The sequence below is a fragment of the Exophiala bonariae genome (genome assembly GCF_035927105.1).
Source record: "Exophiala bonariae strain CCFEE 5792 chromosome Unknown scaffold_26, whole genome shotgun sequence".
Classification (NCBI taxonomy): Eukaryota; Fungi; Ascomycota; class Eurotiomycetes; order Chaetothyriales; family Herpotrichiellaceae; genus Exophiala; species Exophiala bonariae.
This window is the reverse complement of record NW_027042501.1, coordinates 485,460-502,753: the sequence shown is the minus strand read 5'-3', so window position 1 is coordinate 502,753 and position 17,294 is coordinate 485,460. Positions and strand designations below refer to the sequence as shown.

The window sequence follows — 17,294 nt, the reverse complement described above, 5'->3', positions numbered from 1 at the left end:
TGCATACCCTAATATGCATTTGGTGGAAGGGATATGGTGATATGGAGTTGATCTTGATGATGAGAATAGCATAGCCACGTGTTGTTGGGTGTTGTTGAGAGAGAACAAAAAAGCGAGTCGAAAATAGTTGAAAAATTGAAAAATCATGTCATGAGTCCCCAAAGTGAAGCGAGATGTCGTCCCTCCCTTGGTCATCTAGCTCAACGAGGTCCTTGAGCAGAGAGTAGTGCTATGTAGGATGCCCGATCGTGTTACCAAACGACTCTAATCCTCTCTGCTGGGCCGCATTCTGCCCCCCGAGGCCATTGCTTAGTCCATTCCCCCCTCTCGCTACCGACATATTCTGGTTCGAACCTACGTCTCCTCCATTTAACAGCCCCTCGTTCCCCTCTTGCTGCTGCTGCTGCTGCTGCTGTGTCTGCCGATGCAACAGAGTAATGCGCTCCAACTCACTGCCCGCCTCCTCTAGACTCGTCTGTATATGCGCCTGGCTCTCCACAATCTCCGCTCTCTCACGCCGTATGTCCGCGCGGCGCTTCTCGATACGCGCACGCTCGTACTCCAGCTTCGCCGCGAGGTCGCGCAGACCCGCCAGTCCGACGCTCAGCTTCGGGATCGCCGTCGTCTCGCGCGGCTGGCGCGGCCGCGACGCTATCCGCGTGTGTGCGTGGTGTGCCGACAGCCCGTCCATGCCCCGATGCGTCTGCGCCGTCTCGTACGCTTGGTGCCGGGCATAGTCGCTGTCTGAGCCGTTGGAGCCACCGCCGCCGGCGTCGGAATCGTCGGAGCCGTCGTTGTTGGAGCCTGCGCCTTCGGCTTCGTTGATCAGGCTGCGCACTGCCTCGCGATCGAGTCTCGATTGTGCCTTGAGGGCTTTCTTGGACAGTGTGACGCGTCCGGAGTCTTCGACGAACGACTCGAAACCTTCGGCTATGTCTTCGTCGTCGCGGACCAGACGTGTGTCTTTCTCTGGGCCCGATGGGGCTAGGTAGGACCCGACTTGCAGCGCGCGCGGCTTGAATTCGCCGTCGGAGTCGTACGCTTCCAGCGGGATGAAGTCTTCTTCTTGGTTGTTATGTCTGGAGGTGGATTTGGCGCTGGCGTTGGCGAGTTCTTCCTGCGCGAGCCGTGCGCGGCGTTCCTTTTTCTCACGGATCTCGGTCGCGGTGGGGATGCGTGATGATCCTTTTGAGGATGAGAGGGCTGAGATGCCGAATTTGCTGGCAAGGTCGAGGTCTTGGTTGCTTGGGTCGGATGCACCGTTTGATGTCTCCACTAGATCCAGTCCTGGGCTGTTTCTTGAAGATAGATCGCGCGGGGTGGATGGTGTCGAGTTTCGCAGTTCGTCTAGATACGCTTTGCTGTATGTAGGTCTGTCGTGGTTTTGTGCCTCGTCGTCTATTGATCCGGTGGTGGTGTCTCGATTACCCAATCCTGATCCTCGGTTTTGTAACTTTTGGGCTGCGCTGGAGAGGCCCAGCCTTGATGTTCTTGACGATAGTGTCGAGGGGTCTTTCGCTATGGCTTCGCCGCTGGTACTGGTATGAGAGGGTTGAGATCTATTCTGCCCTCCACCTACATCCACATCTCCTTCGCCATCCCCGGGATTGAAGGATACACGCAGTTTGGATTTTGTTTTGGGCGCATTGCTTGTAGGTCGTCGTACCACTGGTCCAGTGTCTAGACGATAGAATTGTTATCAGCGACGGGGTCCGATACCATAGACTAGAGCAACCAAAGCAGACAATGTGAGCGAAAGAGAGGTGATTCAGGAAATGCGAATCACTTACCTTGGTCTTGTTCTCCATCAGCAGGCTCCGGCTCTGGATCGTCGCGGGCTATGCGCTTAGGCTTTCTACGGGCTGAGAAGAGAGTCGCCATTGTGTGAGAGAGTTAAGTTTGAGGTCGAAGCTGGTTCAAGGATGAGTTGGACTTCTTGTCGACTTTCTTTGCCTGTCCAATGCGGGATGTCCCCCATGCACTGGTAGGCGGGCTCAAATTCATGACAATTTTACGGTGGATTAAAAAGCCTGAGAGGATAAAAGTACGGTGGAGTGGTAATTGTGATCCATCCTCGGTTAAACTGACATTATTCAACAATTCAAAATATTCATCCTCAAGTTCGACTCAAATACCAATGCTTGGGGTTTCGAAGACGATCGCCATCGCTATAAGGCTCAAAGCCTGGGACTTTGAGGTTTCGTTGCTTGATGGTCCCTGGTTTTGTGATGTTCTGCCTCACTCATTCAACTCATCGCCATTCTTTTAATGTCTGTCGTGCTCGAGCGCACTCATGTCTATGGTTTCACTCGTATGACCTGGAACTGAAGCCTGCTGTGTTGCGCTCTTATGTGCCTTGTAGTGAGGGGCTAACCAATCCCACAGCAGCACTCCAATATATACTGTACACACCACTCCTAACATGGCGAAGTATGGCACTGTCTTGTTATCATGGGCCAATTTGAACCCTGTGGCGCCATTGACCAGTCCCAAAACCATGATGATGCGACCAAGGAGAAGATGAATCCACCCAAAGGTACCTCGACGATTGTTCTTACGGAAGAACAAATGATGAAGTATTCCGAGAACTGGCTGGACACCGATCAAAAGCCCAACGATGATGCACCCTAGCAGAATGTGTGGTGTCTCACCGCTGGCTATTTTTCGATTCGATGCAACCGAGGCTCCCAGGCCCAGTCCTGTAATTGCCAGAATGACGTTGAACATCTGCCATGGAGCGTGAAGCTTCGTGACTTTGACCTTGATCGGAGATCGTGTTGTCAGTGCCGCAATGGGCATGGACAGCACAAATACAATGCACATTATAGCTGCATGAGCAACTAGTGCTTTCTGTCCTGGGATCTCAAACCCAGGTGGTAAGTTCGAAGGATCGAAGGACGACATCGTGGCTGCTTCGGATATTTAGTATTGCCGTTGATGTTCAGCGAAGTCTGCTGGCAATGTTGCTGCTTGTGGACGTGCTAATCAATATGGTCTTCACCGTAGCTCAAGTTTCTACACGCTTTCTCATGGATTCGAGAGCAGTTGCCGAAGAGTTGGTGATTTATACTGATCTCCATGTCTATGAGTCGAGTATAATAACTTACCACTTTTCACACAACGGATGAGAGATGCCCGAAAAACCATCTCCGCATTCCACTATGGCAACCTTTCTCTTCCAGCGACGCAGTGAGATGAGCTCGAAGAAGCTTCAACCATTCTTCGCATTACTGATGATAGCCGCCTGAATTTCCTATACTAGAAGCCAAGAATTCTGGTCGCCTCGTATTCGTAGAAATACGAAAGGGCGCGGCTGTGTCTCCGAAAATGGATCCTGGTTCGACAAGGATTCCCTTCTCCCTGAATTGGGGATGTCTAGCTCTAACAGTTCCCATATTTCTAGGCACCTCTCAAGGGTATCAAGTGAGGCTGAGATGGTCTTTCAACATGATAAAGACCTGGCTACGCGGAGCTTGCACTTCCGTCTGCAGGCTAAGGTTGACAATTTGATAGCTCAAATTCCCTCCGAAGCTTACTGTTGAGTCTATATCACTTAGCGGCAAGCATAGGCGCACTATCCAAGTCCTCCTGACGACAAACTGGCTGAAGACTTCGTACTCACTCCTGGATCTGGCAAAAAATACGTTGGGCCGCGACCTCCTCTCCTGAACTCTGGCAATATGGCTGCTTTGGACTATGTCAAGCGCGATGGTAAAGTGAAGGGTCCCATGATTCATCGTCGATCCCATACAAAATCAAAAGCTGGTTGTCTCTCGTGTAAGATCAGGAGAATCAAATGCAGTGAGGAGAAACCAACATGCACCAACTGTGTTCGCAGATCAAGGATTTGCGAGTGGCCCGCACCCAGATTGAATCCTATCCATCTTCGATTCGGGAATAGTGCTTGCCAGACATCTGTAGAACCCCCCAAACATTCAGTCTCCTCGGTAAATGACGGTTTTACACTACGGGATTTGCGGCTGTTCCATCACTTCCTGAACCACGCTTCCCCGTCTTTGCCCCTAGGCAATCAGGGTATCTGGGTTCGCGACATTCCCCAGCTTGTTCACGAATACGACCATCTCATGCACGCTTTGCTAGCACTCGGAGCATCGCATATTAGCTCTCGTACCACCAAGACTGGAAACACAGAGAAAGACAATTATAGGGCACTAGAGCACAGAGGTCGCGCCATTGCTGGACTAAAGAAAGCATTCTCCCAGAATGAAGGATCCCCTCCAGAGTCCGACGCAATGTTGGCCACCTGCTATGCGCTAGCATTTCAATCCGCTCATGTATCCAACGGAAGTCTGGACTTTGCAACCTTTGTACGTGGTTGCGCAATGATCACTCGACGCATTCAAAGCAGCAATGAGAACACAGTCTTCCAGCTATCAACCGACACCACTCAATGCCCTACGAACTTTTCACCCTCTCACGTCGATTCTCCCTTGAACTTCCAGCTGCCACCTCATTTGGCAAACCTCCTCACCCAAGGAGCACGTGCCATTCAAGACACAGAACCCTACATGGTCCAACATCGCGCAGAGAGCAACTTCTATCATGGCATCTACGCAACGCTCATGGCACTTCAGCATTCCCCCGCGACGGGTTACGGTCAGTTTCTAAGTTTCTACGCCGTCTGGTTCAAAATGGCCGAGGATAGCCTGGACCTACATCTGACATCAGGCCTGGTCCGCGACTCGGCACAGCTACTGTGGGCATACTTTATCGGCTTACAACTTCTGATCCTGGTGATCGTCAACCAAGCAACGATGGAAAATGGGGTTCCTCTTCTCGAGGAAGCACGCGACCTTCGCTCCACACGCCTCTCACAACTGACCGTGACGTTGGCATGGTTCCAAGCGATCGTCCAGAGCACTCCAGATCACTTACAACAATACGTCACATGGCCTCGGCAGATGGCCGATGAAGTCACTGCTGTGTTTGATGTTCCCAAACCGGGCGACAAAGACGTGCAAGGCAGGCTCAGCGTCCTCCAGAACCTCAATCTCCAGGCTCATACCGTTCTCGTCAGCATTCTGGACATCTCAGCGACCCTGACGAACTGGACAGAGGATGGTCTTGCCAGCGTGGCTCGTCTGGGTGCACTGCGTAGCTCTGAAATCAGGGACGGTATTCAGCATGTGTTTCGTCTCGACCGCGTTAGCGCACAGCCCCACCAGGAAACTGCAGTTTTTGCGGGATGGCAGTCTCAGCCGTCTACAGGATCGGCCGATACCAATGGCGTTGTTGAGACCCTGGATGCATCTGAACATCTCTCCACGGCTGCGCCCACAGGACTCTATTCGCGCATGCACGACGATTTGGACGTTCTCTATGGTTCTGATATGCTGCATCTGCATTCGAGGCTGATGGTTTGATCGTTGGCCAAGGGGAAAGGGTATTGCATTGCCTGATGTGTCACCGTGAGGTGGAAGTCAACAAGTGGATGTCGGTGTAATCCCTGCTAACTTGCTCTGCGATATAAGTAGGCTTGCGTAGACGATGTAATGGAAGAATTTTATTTAGTAGACTATTTAATCAACAAGCCTGGCTACACGTCTAGCGCTTTTCATCGACATCCTCAGACTTGGGATATCATGATTGAACCGACCCTGACCTCAAGTCACCCGTTGCCCGAAGTTACAACGCCGGGGTTCCCCCACCAACTCCGGTTCCCATGCCCATGCCGATATAGTTCCACAAAAAGAATGCATGTCATATCTCGTGAAAACATAACACAATAGGCTCGATGTTTTGAACCACCACGGCTTATCTGGATCTCGAAGTCTTCATACTACTCTTGCCCTTGAGCAAGTGAGACGGCAGAGAAGCGGTTTCATGACGATCAGCCTCGCCCTGTCTGGCCATGCGGTTCATCTGTCGCTGGCCGAGCTTAGCCATGCGCTCGGCCTTCTGGCGCTTGACGGGGTCGGTGATGCCGGTGGCGGTCTTGCCGAGGCCATCTGTGAGACGATTCGTCCTGGGTGCGCGGGACACGGACTTGGCGCGGCGCGACGGCGTGTCGTCGACGTCCATGGCATCGCCGCCAACGGTCGAGGGGGCTTTGGCGTTCGCGTTGCGGATGGTTGCGCGCGCGCGGTCGACGGGTGCGGATGCGTCGAGGCCGATCGACGTCATGTGTCGCTGCATCTGGGTCAGGGTGCGGGATTTCTTGGCCCGGGGGATCTGCGCTTTGTTCTTCAGACTCTTCTTCGCGCGCGCCTCGTTCATCATCAGCACGCGTTTGTTGCGGATCATGTCGGCCTTCATGCGGATCTCGGCGTCCTCTTCGTCCTCCATGCTGTCGCTCTCGTCGTAGAAGCCTTCGTTGGTCAAGCGTTCTTCTTCGGCTTCGAGCGCGGCGAGTTTCTCTTCGATGTCCGGGTCGACGTAGTCGGCGATGTTCTTGCCGTTGTAGAACTCGGGGACTCGGTCGTGCTTCCATTCTGGATCGGCCAGGTCGTAGAACTTCTTCAAGTCGATGTTGTAGACTCCCGCGCCGCCTTCTTCTTCCTCGAGCTCGCGCTCCAGCTTCTTGCGCTCGGGATCTTCTTTGTCGTATTTCTTGTATGTGCCGTTCTTGACGGCTTCGGGGATGTAGGTCTCGCTGACAGCGCCCTCAAGGGGACGGGCAACGTGAATTCTGGCGAGGAGATCACCCAGGCGGCCAGTGGGGACGTCCGCAGTGGAAGACTGTGCGGCTTGTCCAGCCTTCAGTTTGGAAGCTACCCGCTCCGCGATCAGTCGATCACAGACTGTGTTCTTCACTTCTTGTACACCATCATTTGTGATGCAAGACAGCTGTAGAAGCTCAGTGTTTGAGTTTTGGGTCAGGACATCGTTGAGTTCTTTCTGTGTGTCGGGATCAAGGTCTTCGGGCTTCATGACATCCGTCTTATTGATCACGATGAACACAAGTTTGTTGGCGAATAAGGGTTTAATGGAAGTGAATAGAGCCAACTGTGCAGAGACGGAATAACCACATTGCTCTGACAAATCCATAAAGTATAGAATAGCAGATCGTAAATGGGCAATTGCTGTGATCGACTGCATTTCAATGGTATTCATCTCTTCTAGAGGATGGTCCAGAATTCCAGGTGTGTCAATTGCTTGAAATCGGAGATACTTGTAGTCGAAATGTCCCACAAACAGTGATTTGGTTGTGAATGCATATGGCTGTACATCGACATCTGCTCTAGTAACAGACCGGAGGAAACTGGACTTTCCAACATTCGGGTATCCGCAGATGAGAAGAGTTCGGGTATTGGGATCAATACTGGGAAGACGTCCAAGATGCTGTCGAACTTGCTCCAGGTAGACTAGCGGGTCCTTTAATCTTTTGCATATCGTGGCCATGCGTCCCAAAGCCGCACGCTTGAGGGACTTGCATTGGAACAAGGATTGTGCATACTTGAGCAGTCGAACGTAATCTCTTGCAACGGTTTCAATCAGTCTCTTGGCTGTTGAGAGGGTACCCAAGGCTATTCTGAAATGGTCGGCATCGTAGAGTGTATTGAGCAGATCTTTGTGGAACGGATGAATGTCTTGCAGCCGGGGAAATCCTTCTAAAATGGCCTGGAGTTTTTCGCAGAATGTCTCGGAGGTGAACTTTACTTTTCGAGTGTAGAATCCTGCAGGAAAAATGAATATAGTGACTCTCGCAATGTCATGGGATACTCACCTCTAATTCTGCTGATTTTAAAGCCCGCTCGAATCTGCGTGGGCAGTCTTCGTTGAGTTCGACTCAAGACAATATCAATAAATTCTTGAGAAGTTGGCACCGGGGCAATATCTTTCCAAGTCGTCTTCATCTTGTCGGTGATCCTCTGATTGTTTGGACAGAGCGAAGTGGCGCTGGTAGAGGAAAAGTACCGACTCCAGAAAATTCACACAAAAAGTTGATGCCGCAGATGAATTAGCGGCACTAGTGGGTCTGCGGAACTGATTGCTTATCGTTATCGAGTCTGCACAGTTTGGGCAAGTTATCCGAGAGTCCATCTTGGCAATGCACTAGATGTCGATTAGTGCGTGACTAAAGTTGATTAGTCGCAGTTTCTGCCTGATAGTTGTGGCACACGGCCGCTTGAACTGTCAGGCCCTCGTGGTCCAGAAATCGATAACGAGTATCACTAACTGAACCACATACTACCTTGAGGTACGACTCTATTAAATCATCTGTGTCTGAGTCATGAGACTGTAATTCCTTTTTGAAGCCTCCCTACTGCAAGATCAGCCGTGTGCTTCAGTAGAAGAACATGCCAATTCGCACCTGAGCGTAGCATGTAAGCTGGATCTGGAAAATTGACTATTGATACCAATATATTTCGACTATATAGCACAGGATGAGATCAACTCGCCCAGTTTTGCCTGCTCCTGGAGCACCTATCACAACACCACGGCTGCTGTTGAGGCCCTTCCAGCCTTCAGACCTCAATGACTACCATGTACTTCGAACTCAATCAGAGGTAATGATGTGGACGAGTTCTGGGAAAGTCGATGTAGATCACGAGGCTACGCAAACCTGGATGAACCGATTCCTCCCACCGAATGATGCGAATACATTCTGTGTCACCATTGAACAATTGAACGAGCCTGGAAAGGTGATTGGAACAATTGGTTGCCACCATAGCGAACCAGCAGAGGTTGGCTATGTAAGTCAGGTTATTTGTGTTGCGTTCTCGGAAATTCGTTTCTTGGACTCGAGTATTTCAATTGCTCTCTATGAATCATTTCACTGACGTGTGCAAACTTTAGATGTTTCGAACTGAGGTCTGGGGGAAAGGATACGCATCTGAAGCAATGGAATACTGGTTGCAGGCATGGTGGAACTTGCCACGCAGAGAGATCGTTATCAAATCGGATGACGCGAATGAGTCTGACAGCACAGAGGTCGTGCCCGAAAAATTGCAGGCAGACGTCGTCGATACCAACCATGCCAGTCGGAGGATATTGGAAAAATTCGGATTCATTCCTGTGTATGAAGAGATGGTGGACGACCACCAGATACCAGGGCAAAAGATCAAGGTGATCACTTTAGAGCTGCAAAGGCCACAATAGTACAATAATCCTTTTATGAGTTTTCCCATGAGACTTGGCTACTTTTTCTCCCTTGCCTCGCGCTTTTCCCTAACCTGATGTTGCATTTCTTCTCGCATTTCGTCTTTCACTCTTGAGATGGTGCCCACACCACCGTAAACCAGAGCTGTGTAGATCATGGCAACATTGGCACCAGCGTTTAGCACTTCCAGCGCTTGTTTGCCATTCGTGATGCCTCCGGTTGCAAAGATAACTTTGGATTGATCAATCGAGTCTAGATGAGGACTGGCCTCAGATCGATCCTTCGCATCACGCTCTGCCCGCGATGGAAGCTTTTCAAGAGCTTCCTGAATCGCTTGGAGCTGCTTCTTTTCACCCGCGAGCCTATCAGTCTCCGTCAGAATGTCATTTGCACTTTTCAACTGGTTTTGTTCTGATTCTGTCTGGTCATAGAATCGGTTCTCGGGCAATGTTATGAGTGGCTGCTTCTCTGCGTCACTCTTTCCTGATATATTATGGGCTGGAACAACACCAGTATCCACAGAAGCTACTACTGGGTCAGGGTTTGATGTAGGCGGCACTCCAGTACTTGCTTGAATTGAGGCTTTGATACGTTCAGCTTCGGCTTCAAGTGCACCTCTGGCTTTCGATGGCTGTTGTGGTTGGCGAGGTTTCTCGACTAGAAGCTTCCGGTACTTCTTGACAAGCGACACTGTGCGGTCAAAGAGATGTGGCCCGGAAAAGCCACCGGTTTCCAGCAGATGCTGTTCTTCCAGTGGGGAGAACCCTCTCAGATGGGGGAGTGCGTCGGGTCTCCTGTTTGTGGTATTTCCCACGATAACACCATCAACTCCTGAAGCCCAAACCGCTTCACATATTCCAGAGATCTGCTCTTCTGAGTCCTCATCAGGGCTAACCTTGACCATAACTTTAGGTCGTGTGCGTCGCTCAACCTTGTGGGCCGCATTCACTACTCCCGTCAGGATATGTTGTAACTTGTCGGCTTGCTGCAAAGAACGAAGACCTGGAGTGTTGGGACTGGAAACATTGACCACCAGAATGTCAGCGTATGGTCCCAGTACGTCAACACAATAGACATAATCATTGGTCACAGCTTCGACATCCTCTTCTGGTGTAATCTTATTCTTGGCAATGTTGACAGCCAACAATTTTCCAGGAGTTAGACTTCCAGGAGGAACTCCAGCAATGCCATCAAGGACTGCCTTTTCTGCAACCTCGTCATGCCCAAGGCCCAGTGACTGTGCATATTTCCGGACACGGTTTCTCAATCTCATTGCTACATGATCAGCACCTTCCGAATTCAAACCGTATCTGTTGATGATGGCCTGTTGAGATGTCAGGCGAAAGACTCTGGGTTGAGGGTTGCCATTCTGTGGCAGAGGAGTGGTTCCTCCAATCTCAATGATAGCTGGGCCAATAGCAAATAGTACATCAGGAATGTCAGCATGCTTGTCGATACCTGCAGATGTAGCAATGGGATTCCGAAGTTTTTGACCAAAGACCTCTGTCTCCAAGTCTTTCTTGCTGTCTGGATCACCTCTTTCCCTGGGATGTATGCCGAAATCCCAGAGGCTCTTCAGGATATGATTGCCAGCGTGATGGGCCTCTTCGGGATCACGGTATATCAGCCGTAGAGCTGGAATTACCACGTAGCGATGGACACTCGCTCGGGTATCTGTGACGTAGACATATGCTATGCCAAGACCAAGTACAAGAGTTGCGCCATAAAAGAAATTTACAATACGCGAAGTGACGGGCTGTGCCTGCTGGTTTGTAGAGACTGGTCTTCGTAGCAGAGGTCGGACAAGTCGGGGCTGGTGAAAGCTTGGTGAACTTGCAAGCCGTAGACGTGGATTTGAAGCTCTGAAGAGCAGACCTCGCAATGTTGGCCTCATGATGCCAAGGCTCATCCCTATGCACGTATCTAGACTCGCATATTATTGTCTGCTTCAGCTCTAGGAGAAGTGCAGCGACCACACGTTCGAGTCTCTGGTCCAATTGCTCACATGCTAGAAGGGTACGCGATCTGTAGAGAAGCTGTAAATTGACATTGACCTTCCGTTGATTGGTGCGTCATGTCCATCGCCAAACCTGCCCTAAAGGGCAGTCACGTGTCTCCCGTGCAGCCTCAGCAGGGGGTCGCTTTGGGGGGTTGAGGGTGATTGAAGTCACCTACTCGTAGGTGGTACCTTACCAAAGCCACGAAAAGCACCCGATGAATCCGACCAGGCACGAGCAATTCATCAAGAGGTAGAGATCAATCGGTGTCTGCAAGGCAACCGGCCAAAATCCCTTGCATCTGGCACAGCTATGTAGGGTCTAGAAGATTGGCTGGAGCCCTACAGCTGTTCCGTGATCAACGCGGGCGAGGCTGACAAGCAGACTCAAGCTAACTTGGCGAGATGGCTTCTAGGCTGCCACTATGTCCGCATAAGCGGGTGTCCGGTTAAGACACGGGCATGAGGGGCACTCGGCAGGGACCCTTGGGGCGGCCGTCTTGGCCTCCTACAGTCACCGCCGCACCCAAACCTGGCAAAACTGCCCTTCATTCTCTGCAATACGAGTACGTCGAAACCACGAGACTTCAAAGCCCAGGAAAATGGCTCGATTTTGGTCTAAATTCAGTGGCTTCATCGCTTGTGGCCCAAGGAATACTCGTTGAGCGAACATGCAAATTGAGATATGGCCGTTCTCAGTCTCCAAGAACTCGACAAGGCAGATTTGGCGGTCGGTTGGCCCTACATATATATAGATTACTTCTCCTTTCTCTGCGGTGCGAACCTGACATTACTGCTGCGTGTCTCATATTTACCGTTCTTACATAACCTCACTAGATTTTGTGATACGAGTCAGGCAAGCCAGCACGGAGCATTAGGTACCCGATCCACGAAACACCGCTCAACGGATTGGCCAGAACCAGCAACAAGACCACAACATCCTCGCTGACGCAGCCATCCTTCTCAGCATCAGCCCGTTTCATAAATTCAATACCGCCATTCCATCCGTTCCCATCCGAGCCGAAAGCTGAACGGAACAACCAATTAACTCGTACCCACCTCGCCCATCCGCGAAACACCACTCCCATATCAAGATCCACAATATCGTAATTCGGGGCTCATGATACTTTGGGTCCAGACCTGAAAGGCTTATGCGTCACCTTAATTTCTAGTCATCCTCTGTAAGCCTGATCATTCAATGCTTTCTCAAGAGCCTCGTCTCCCCTCCTCCTCCCCCTGTTTTCCCCATCTTTCTCTCTCCTACATCAGGCATTTATCAAGGGAAGGGGATCAACGGCGGTGATAACTCAACATGTCTTCGCCAAATGCTGAATTACCGACATACAATGCCCTCTTTCCAGCAGAAGAAGAGACTAACCGAACTACTCGAAGAAGGTATACCACCATCACTCTTCGAGAAATTTACTATCCAGGCGGATGTCCCTGCCATCCGATTGAGAAGCTATCGAAGAAAGGCAAGAAGAAGAAGTGTGAACACCCAGCACCAACTTTACGTCCAGATTCATTCGAGATCAACGAATCCTTATGGCTTGGACACGCAAGACCAGTCATGACCGATCGTTCGCAGAGCCAGAGCAGCGAGAGCTCCTCCAGTACCGCCAACACGGCATCCGACGCTTCGAGATCCTCAAAAGCACGCCCGTGGGATTGGTTTTCCCGCAGAACTTCCAGCTAGAACTGAGGGATGTCGATGCCGGCGTCTCACTGACCGGTCATTCATCATATTTACCTTCCGGAACCGCTCCAACCTATGTCACCAGTGATATGAAGTGGTACAAGGTCAAACTCATGTTACCACCGTCATTCGAGTTATTTCCGAGTCATCCACAATCAAAAGTAAAGGCGAAAGCAAAGTCAAGTTCAACGCCCTTCGCCAGCGAGATCACAGGACTAACGCCATCACCATCACATGACTCATACTATCATGACGATCCAGTATCGAAAGAATGGCCACTGGCAAAAATCAAATTTCCCGGCTGGCAAGGCGTCACGTCAATGACGATCAAAATGACCATTCATGAGACGTCGAAATGGATGGTCTACGACCACGCGCTGCATGCACCAGCAGACATTCGATCCAAATGGACCATCCTCCGCGTCGACTTCGCGAGGGAGTACATCATGGGCCGAGTCGGATCTTCCACCACGGGAGTCTATCGATGGCGTGGCAGCAAGAAGATTCTCGACATCCCCGAGATGAACGATGGGTTTCCAAAATGCAACGGCAACTTGAAACTGGAGGATCCTGACGCACGACTCGTGGCCGTCTACAAGCAAAGAAGAGATCTGAATGTTTTGGGCGGGCTCACAATATTCACGGAAAATCTCAAGGAAGGCGTTCCGATCGAAGCGGTCGTGAGCTCCTGTCTAGCCATTGTGATGTACGAGCGTGTTGGTTGGCAGAATATGTTCGGGGACTGAGGCATGAAGATCTACGGATTATTTTGCCATGTCTTGCTCCTCTGCATGTTGTATACTTTATATTTGTCCTATTTACGTTTGACCTTTTTGAGCTATTATTGGAGGTCCTCAGAGCAGCTTTGGCGTTGGTGGAATTCTGGCTTTTCTACATATTATGCAAACATATCCTTCGATCTGAGCCATGTGGAAAATTGTGGTGGCCCTCGGAGGCCGAAGTGCAATATTCAATATGAGAGTAAAGAATTATGACGCTCTCAGGCTCTTCATATTTCCACATCCGACCCTGCCGGTCCCGTTATTCACATTCCCGTATTCTATTCTGTCGGTCTGCAATCCATTACTTCGCAATACCCTGCCAATGCCCAATGAGTGAGGCTGAGGGTGGGTCCATCCCTTCGGCTGCACCGGAAAGGCTGGCAGTTGACGGAATTGGTCCCTGCATTACTTACCTAGGTAGATAATGTCATGGCATAATTTTATTTCCACAGACTGGGGTCACGAGAATTCTTCAATCATGAGTGGTGATCTAGCCCCTCATGGAATGATTCCTGTGTGAGTTGTAGCTCTGTTTCATGGGTTGGTGGCTTCCAATTCGCGCGACGCGACAAGATCCCTCGGTGATCAGAAATGGGATCAACAAATCATTGCTTAACCTTTGGCTGATATTGGTGTTCTTTCACGAAATGACGGATGGCAGAGTGCTGGTGGCTTTATGATCCCTCCAAAAAGAAAGCCACGAGCCCAGTGGCACTCATTCCAGCATAGCACGTAAATGTGCGTGGGTCAGACATCTCACCGCCATGCCTCGTCATCCATACCAAAGGAACAGCCCTTGGACCTGACCCGGAGGTTCAGGGGTCTGACTCCAGGTTTTGCCCACGTCCATGAGAGGCGGACGAGGTCAACTTATTCAGCTTCACTTGTTCCACTCACCAAGACCAAGGATCGAACTTACGTTTTCCCTGCCTTGGATCTTTCTCTTCGCCGATCGGAATGACTTCTTGCGCTTCCACTCGATTGATAGTCGGAGCCAATTTGGGTTCTTTTACCGGTTGACCCCACTCTTCAGTGTCAACTTGCCCCTTGGCGCTCTGCTTCAGCCTTGCGATTGCAAACCATGCATCAGACAAACTTATTTTCTGAACCCAAGGTTTGTCTCACTCAATCCGACTGGCTGTGACAGTCATCTGTCATTCAGGTCTCGATCTTTTATGCCATTCTGCCATTTGGCTGAGTGGCAGCTTGGATCAGCTCAGGCTGTGCCTTCAAATTTCACCATTGCTCACGATTTTGCATGGGTAATCATTACCGTTCCTTCTAGTTTCCGTGGATGAGCTGGCTGCTCTTGCTGTTTGCTTCGAGCAGACGTAGCTCGTCTGCATGATCAGCCACTACCACGAATCAACCCTCAATGCGGAAGGTTTGCGCACAAACACTGTCCTGTTTGTTTCTCAACAGGCGTACGCAGGCGCTGAAGTCATCGAAGAGATTATTCTCCCGTCCGTTGTTGTTTGGATTGAATCACTCAAAGGTAGGCGACTCACTAGCCTTTTATTGTTCAGAGGAGGTGGGCTTCCATGCGCAAACGGTGCTACCATCTCCTGATTGATTTCTCATCATGATTTATTGATGACGATACTGGCTTGCCGAAGCTATAAAGATTGAAGTCGTCTGCTTCCCATCCAGAATACAGCTTTGAGCAACAACATAATGGCTCTTGACCCGCACAGATTTCAGCCAACTTCGTGGTCATCGATGGAGTACTGGTGTGTATGTCGGAAAAGTTTCGGAGCAGCATGCTTTGCATAAAATACCCCGGACACAATAAGGCTGGGGAAAGAGAGCCTATAATTTGATTCGGTTGAGACTACCATCATCCACTAGGCTCTCCTCCATCGCAGCCTATACGGATCGTACGGTCTTGCGTAACTCGATGCCAACGCTGGGCCATCCCGAGGATAGTTGAGGTATGAGTACGCAAAGCAAACAGCAAGGGCGATGTGCAATTAACATCGACCTTGGCTCGCCCGTAGCAGTACTATGCTCTTGGTCTTCAGCTAGGCAGAGGCGTTCAAGGGGCATTCATGTACTAATTCCCTACAAGAGAGGTTCTCTTCTTGGTCAGTGTGTTTATGATTGCTATCGACATCAACGAGGTCACTTGATCCCATGAATTCACTTGCAGTGATCTATTTGTTTGAATACTAGGAAGCCAAAGCTGGATGGTGCAGGAGGGTGCAGCACTGCCTCGGTAAAATCTACCGTGAAGTCCCTTGTGCTGCCAAACGCTCAGCTGGTCTCAATGAATCAATAGGAAGAGCCTCAGTTGCTTAATGACTTCCTGACTACCAATCTGCACTCCGGTTCGCCAAAATTCGATCGATTCCGCTGCTTCACGCGTTGGTTGAGTGCTCGTTTGCCTAGAAAGTCTATATCATATCAGAATTTGACTCGCAGCCTCGTCGATCCACCCTTATCGGTGTGTCAGTTGCAAAAGCAAACACCCACTTCGAACCAGGCAACCCTCTGAACAGTTTATAAGCAGCGACCTCTTCCAGTTTTCCCTCTTTTTTCTCTCTCCCACACACACAAGCACACACACAAACACCATTTTCACCAACCCGAAAACCTACCACACAGAACACTACTTCTACAACCACCACTCGACTTCAAACGCACTCTACAACCAACACGTCTTCAACACTCACCACCATTTGACTTCAAAGAACACTTTACGACCAAAACCTCTTCAACGACCATCGATCTCTCTCACAACGACGTCCAATAGACAACCAAAGGCCCCTCAACACCACCCAAAACCCGAAAACGGCAACAACACAGCATCAAAATGGCGTCCTCCACTTCCGCCAACAGCACTGCCATCACCAGCACCACCGCCAATAGCAACAACAATGACAGCAACGAGGTGAACGTACAAGTCACCGAAGAAACCCTCGAAGTGGCAGCACAGTTTGCCGAACAATACGCGGAGCGAAAGCGGGAGTTCGAAGCCCTCACCAAAGGGTACGAAGAGTACAGGCAGCAGCTCCTGATGGCGGCCCACCAGCAGGACATGAGGAAACTCAAGGCGGACATGGAGGCGAGACAGGAGGAATTACAGGCGGAAATGGAGACACAGCGCCTGGAGCTGGTGGAGGCAAAGAGGGAGAATGACCTCCTCCGGATGGAGATGGATTTCATGCGGAGCTCAGCGCAGAGGATCCAGCGCAGATACGAGGATGTGGTTGGACGGGAGGCAGCAGCGTGGGTATGAATATGGGGTTTAAGGTTGCTGAAAACCGGGCAAGGCGTCTGGATGATACCCACCTGCAATTTTTTGAGCTTTGTAACACACATCAACGTCCTGTATATAGATAACCGATGTGCATTAAGCATGTTAGAAAACGATTGAGCCTCGAAGCTCACAACAACAATATTGCCCTCATCGTTCTCCCTAACGGTCTTTGAAAGTTCCCTCTCATTCGCCATCCTCGCTCGTAGTCTTATAGTCGCTTCCACTGTTCCCCTGTAAGCCTTGTGGTCTGCAACATAGCGAACAATTGCACGTTACCGGATGACAGTAAAGAATGAAGAAAAGCCTAACTGGTCTTTACAAAGAAAAAAAGAGGGGCAAACAAATAATGACATGAAGTAATCTAGCACTATGGTCAATGGTGATAGGGCAGTGGAATCTACATGACGAACTATGCAGCGCACTTGGGATAGCAAACTACATTATAGCAAACCGTAGCACAGTGATCCTCATCACAGCAAATCCAGCATAGCAAGCAA

The 17,294-nt window shown here is 50.4% G+C and overlaps 8 protein-coding genes across 8 annotated transcripts; 4 read left to right on the top strand and 4 right to left on the bottom strand.

Moving 5' to 3' along the window:
- Positions 1 to 229: 229 nt before the first annotated feature.
- Positions 230 to 1,881, bottom strand: LTR84_006891 (uncharacterized protein; the record flags this gene model as incomplete). The annotated part of the gene is made up of 2 exons (XM_064850448.1): positions 230 to 1,680; positions 1,791 to 1,881. The coding sequence occupies 2 exons, from the start codon at positions 1,879 to 1,881 to the stop codon at positions 230 to 232; spliced, it is 1,542 nt and encodes a 513-aa protein (XP_064702930.1).
- A 384-nt stretch (positions 1,882 to 2,265) lies between these two features.
- Positions 2,266 to 2,904, bottom strand: LTR84_006890 (uncharacterized protein; the record flags this gene model as incomplete). The annotated part of the gene is made up of 1 exon (XM_064850447.1): positions 2,266 to 2,904. One exon carries the CDS (start codon positions 2,902 to 2,904, stop codon positions 2,266 to 2,268), a length of 639 nt encoding a protein of 212 aa, XP_064702929.1.
- Positions 2,905 to 3,680: 776 nt separating this feature from the next.
- On the top strand, positions 3,681 to 5,384 carry LTR84_006889 (uncharacterized protein; the record flags this gene model as incomplete). The annotated part of the gene is made up of 1 exon (XM_064850446.1): positions 3,681 to 5,384. One exon carries the CDS (start codon positions 3,681 to 3,683, stop codon positions 5,382 to 5,384), a length of 1,704 nt encoding a protein of 567 aa, XP_064702928.1.
- A 391-nt stretch (positions 5,385 to 5,775) lies between these two features.
- On the bottom strand, positions 5,776 to 7,817 carry NOG1 (Nucleolar GTP-binding protein 1; the record flags this gene model as incomplete). Its single annotated transcript, XM_064850445.1, has 2 exons — positions 5,776 to 7,637; positions 7,688 to 7,817. 2 exons carry the CDS (start codon positions 7,815 to 7,817, stop codon positions 5,776 to 5,778), a joined length of 1,992 nt encoding a protein of 663 aa, XP_064702927.1.
- A 531-nt stretch (positions 7,818 to 8,348) lies between these two features.
- Positions 8,349 to 9,063, top strand: LTR84_006887 (uncharacterized protein; the record flags this gene model as incomplete). Its single annotated transcript, XM_064850444.1, has 2 exons — positions 8,349 to 8,657; positions 8,761 to 9,063. The coding sequence occupies 2 exons, from the start codon at positions 8,349 to 8,351 to the stop codon at positions 9,061 to 9,063; spliced, it is 612 nt and encodes a 203-aa protein (XP_064702926.1).
- A 38-nt stretch (positions 9,064 to 9,101) lies between these two features.
- On the bottom strand, positions 9,102 to 10,958 carry LTR84_006886 (uncharacterized protein; the record flags this gene model as incomplete). Its single annotated transcript, XM_064850443.1, has 1 exon — positions 9,102 to 10,958. One exon carries the CDS (start codon positions 10,956 to 10,958, stop codon positions 9,102 to 9,104), a length of 1,857 nt encoding a protein of 618 aa, XP_064702925.1.
- A 1,647-nt stretch (positions 10,959 to 12,605) lies between these two features.
- On the top strand, positions 12,606 to 13,502 carry LTR84_006885 (uncharacterized protein; the record flags this gene model as incomplete). The annotated part of the gene is made up of 1 exon (XM_064850442.1): positions 12,606 to 13,502. One exon carries the CDS (start codon positions 12,606 to 12,608, stop codon positions 13,500 to 13,502), a length of 897 nt encoding a protein of 298 aa, XP_064702924.1.
- A 2,848-nt stretch (positions 13,503 to 16,350) lies between these two features.
- On the top strand, positions 16,351 to 16,776 carry LTR84_006884 (uncharacterized protein; the record flags this gene model as incomplete). The annotated part of the gene is made up of 1 exon (XM_064850441.1): positions 16,351 to 16,776. The coding sequence occupies one exon, from the start codon at positions 16,351 to 16,353 to the stop codon at positions 16,774 to 16,776; it is 426 nt and encodes a 141-aa protein (XP_064702923.1).
- Between the last annotated feature and the right edge of the window lie 518 nt (positions 16,777 to 17,294).